We start from the raw sequence: 3,911 nt of genomic DNA on the forward strand, positions 1-3,911 counted from the left end.
TCATCGGGGCGAAAATATTAAATGTTTTGTTATAGGTCAAGAATATAATTTCAATAAATTGACTGAGGAAGAAGTGAATTCACTCGGTTTGCCTTATGATTATGATTCTATTATGCACTATGCAAAAAATACCTTTTCAAAAGGCACTTATCTGGACACAATTTTACCTATGGAAATTCATGGAAAGAAGAGACCCGAGATCGGACAAAGAATCAGACTGAGCGAGGGCGATATCGCACAAACGAACCTTTTGTACAAGTGTCACAGTAAGAAGTCAACTCAATTGTTCTTGTGTTTTTGTGTTCTTGGAATTTTTAAATAAAATATTTATAAAATTTAAATATTGTTTCAAAAAGGAAAACTTGACATTGAAATATCATATTTATTAACTTTTACAATCAAATTTTTCGATAGCTGACACAGTATGAAATATGTATATTGATGAAAACAAGATTTAAGATAAATGAACGTACTAAAATTGAAAGATTAAAAAAATTGTTTCACTTTGTTTCGTTTAAAATATACATGTATGCCAGTGTCGTTTAACTAATTCAACAATTTAACCTGATTAATGAATAAATTTGGTGAATTTTTTGCAGAATGCGGTAGAACTTTTCAAGAGAACAGTGGTAGTTTCGGATCACCAAATCATCCGAATAATTCTCCGTCTGGTGATGGAGAACGGTGCGAATGGAGGATTACGGCGACGCATGGCGAACGTATTGTACTAAATATCACGTCTCTCGACATATTCAAAAGTGATTATTGTCGTAGTGATTATCTTGAGATTCGAGATGGGTACTGGTATAAAAGCCGAGTATTAGGTGAGAATTTTTCTTCTTTAAAAAATTAAGTTTGCGTTTGCGTTTGCGTTCTGCAATAATCCCAATAATGCGAATATATAATACAGGGAAAAAAGACATGGAAAAGAGTATTTAGAAAATGTATAAGGGATGCATTAAAATTATGGTTCTACCAGAGAACGCTATTCGTAGGAATTAGTAGCGATTCTATAATTCTCAAACTCTCCGCTTTTATTTAATTCAGGTCGATATTGCGGTAGCGGTAAGATGCACGAACCAATAGTGTCGAGTGGAAGTCGTATGCTGGTAACGTACGTAACGTCCACTAGGCAAAGTGGCCACCGTGGTTTTACGGCGAATTATGAGGCTGTTTGCGGTGGTGATGTTGAATTAGATGGCGTAGGACATCTGGAATCACCAAATTATCCAGAGGAATATCAATCCAGCAAAGAGTGCGTGTGGAAGTTATCTGTACCTCAAGATTATCAAGTGGCCTTGAAATTCCAGTCTTTCGAGATCGAGAATCATGACAATTGCGTGTACGACTATGTTGAAGTGCGTGACGGACATAACAACGATTCTCCCTTAATCGGCGTTTATTGCGGATACAAGATACCACCAGATATTAAGTCGACGGGAAACAAGCTACTCGTTAAGTTTGTCAGCGATGGTTCTGTTCAAAAGGCCGGTTTCTCAGCTACTTTTATGAAAGGTGTGTAAAACATCAGAAAACAGCAGTAATCAAGAACTTATACGTATATCGTATATCGTGTATATCGTGTATATCACACTCTTATGTGTTAATTTCATTGTTATATTTAATGCTGATTTTACAATGGGTCGGTGAAGTTGATCTCTAGCCAACTTGTACGACTAATGCTGATTGGCCAACTTCATTGATTAAGTCTAAGACTTCCGGCTGCAGACTCATTGTAGAATCAGCCTAATACCCTAATACAATAATCGTACATGATGAACGATGTTACTTTAATGTTTAAGAATTCGATGAATGCGTGTTAACGGATCACGGTTGTGAACATGATTGCATCAATACACTTGGTGGATATGAATGTTCTTGTAAAATTGGTTTCGAGTTACATTCTGACGGCAAACATTGCGAAGGTAAAGTGCAATGCGATTCTCTCTTAAAATCTCTGGAAAATCTGTTTAATTTAGTTAACCAGTATAATAAGTAAAATTTTCTATTTCCATAGATGCTTGTGGTGGATTTTTCGATGATAGTAATGGCACTATTACAAGTCCATCCTTTCCCGAAACTTATCCAGGAAACAAAAACTGTGTCTGGGAAATTATCGCTCCGCCTCAATATCGTATCACTCTAAACTTTACACATTTTGATCTCGAAGGTAACAATGTATACCAGGAAGAATGCGAGTACGACTCTGTAGAAGTGGCGAGTAAACTTGGAGACGACGTTCTTAGAAAACATGGGATATTTTGTGGTGCACGATTACCGCCACTTATCACATCCGAAGGCAACTTTATGAGGATTACTTTCACATCTGATAACAGGTTTTATTTTGTGTCGACTATCTTATAATATCTAGTTTATACATGCAGTATAATATGAGATCCTTATATATTACAGAAAAAAAACATAGTGTTATTTCGTCATGTTTTGATCGATGCATTTACTCATATTATTTCATCAGTACTTAACTGAGCAATCAATGCATATATATATATTATACATATAGAATGGTGTTTGTTCTAAGAAAATGCGCGTTCTTTTGTCTTTTTTCTTCACACAAAAAATTGAAAATCAAATTGATTTATTGTACATATACATACCTACATTGTATACATCATATAATGCATGTACATACCTATATATACATCTACGTATACAGAGTGTTTCAAAATTCGTGCCCGCGAAGTACAAGATATTTTATGCTAAAACAAACAATTTTTTCCTTTAACAAAATTGCATAAATAATTTTTGCGCTTATTTGTTAACTTCAACGAGTTTTCCTGTAAAAACTACTTGTCAGATGCAATTTTGCAAACGGAAAAAGTTATTTCTTTTAACATAAAGTATCATATCTTGTATTTCACGGGTGCGAATTTTTGAAACACCCTGTACACACACACACACACACACACATGCGCGCGCGCGCGCGCGCATACGGATACATATATATATATATATATATATATATACACCTGTTGTCCCATTTTAACTTTGACACCGAAATATCTCAAAAATTATAAAAGATATGGAAAGATGTTTTAGACAAAAATTGTTTAGAGTTTAAAAAGGTTTATTTACTGATCATATCCATTTGACATTGAGTGACGTTGCTAAGGTCAGGACAAGATCACTTTGAATTTTATAAATACTATATATGTACATATATACAAATTTTGTATAAATATAAAAGTACCATGCATAGATAGCAGAACACGGTTTCAATTTTTTGTTATGTTAAACAAAATATTTCCTTAGAACTTTCATATTAAATTATTTTACATCGGTATAAATCAGTTGAGACTTGCATTGTCGGCAGGAACAATCGATTATACTCTTGTCATTTGCACTGCACGTTTTATTGAACAGCGTCCAAAAATCAGGCTTTGCTGCCGTATTTTTCACTGATATGGATGAGTGTGCCAATAACAACGGTGGATGTCAGCACGAGTGCAAAAATACGATAGGTTCTTATCAGTGTTCTTGCCACAATGGATTCACACTTCATGAAAATGGTCACGATTGTAAAGAGGGTGGCTGCAAATACGAGATTACTACGCCCATGGGAACAATCACCTCACCAAATTATCCGGATTATTATCCTGGACGTAAAGATTGCGTTTGGCATTTTACTACGAAACCAGGCCATCGAATAAAATTGGTTCGTACTATATATTTTTTTGTAAAGTTATCGGATACATATTATGGCTGGTATTCATATATAGTCTGTTTTTCTGTTTTCATATATAGTCTGATTTCAATAAAATCATCATGTCTTAAGATGCTAAAATATGACTCTATTTGTGATTGCGATTTATGACTAGAGATGCAATTAGATATCCAGCTAATATATGCAGGTTTCTGGCTCTCTCTCTCTCTCTCTCTCTTTATATATATAT

General features: G+C 34.5%; 1 protein-coding gene across 1 annotated transcript in view; it reads left to right on the top strand.

Annotated features, from left to right (window-relative positions):
• The window catches only part of LOC108685100 (tolloid-like protein 1), a 25,867-nt gene that overhangs the window by 18,219 nt on the left and 3,737 nt on the right, over positions 1-3,911 (top strand). Inside the window, exons 7-12 of the mRNA XM_018189740.1 lie at positions 36-266; positions 600-824; positions 1,048-1,515; positions 1,803-1,925; positions 2,018-2,336; positions 3,382-3,673. Of these exons, the coding sequence (XP_018045229.1) occupies positions 36-266; positions 600-824; positions 1,048-1,515; positions 1,803-1,925; positions 2,018-2,336; positions 3,382-3,673 (1,658 nt within the window). The remainder of the gene's footprint in view (positions 1-35; positions 267-599; positions 825-1,047; positions 1,516-1,802; positions 1,926-2,017; positions 2,337-3,381; positions 3,674-3,911) is intronic.

Source organism: Atta colombica, unplaced genomic scaffold (assembly GCF_001594045.1).
Source record: "Atta colombica isolate Treedump-2 unplaced genomic scaffold, Acol1.0 scaffold146, whole genome shotgun sequence".
NCBI classification, from domain to species: Eukaryota; Metazoa; Arthropoda; class Insecta; order Hymenoptera; family Formicidae; genus Atta; species Atta colombica.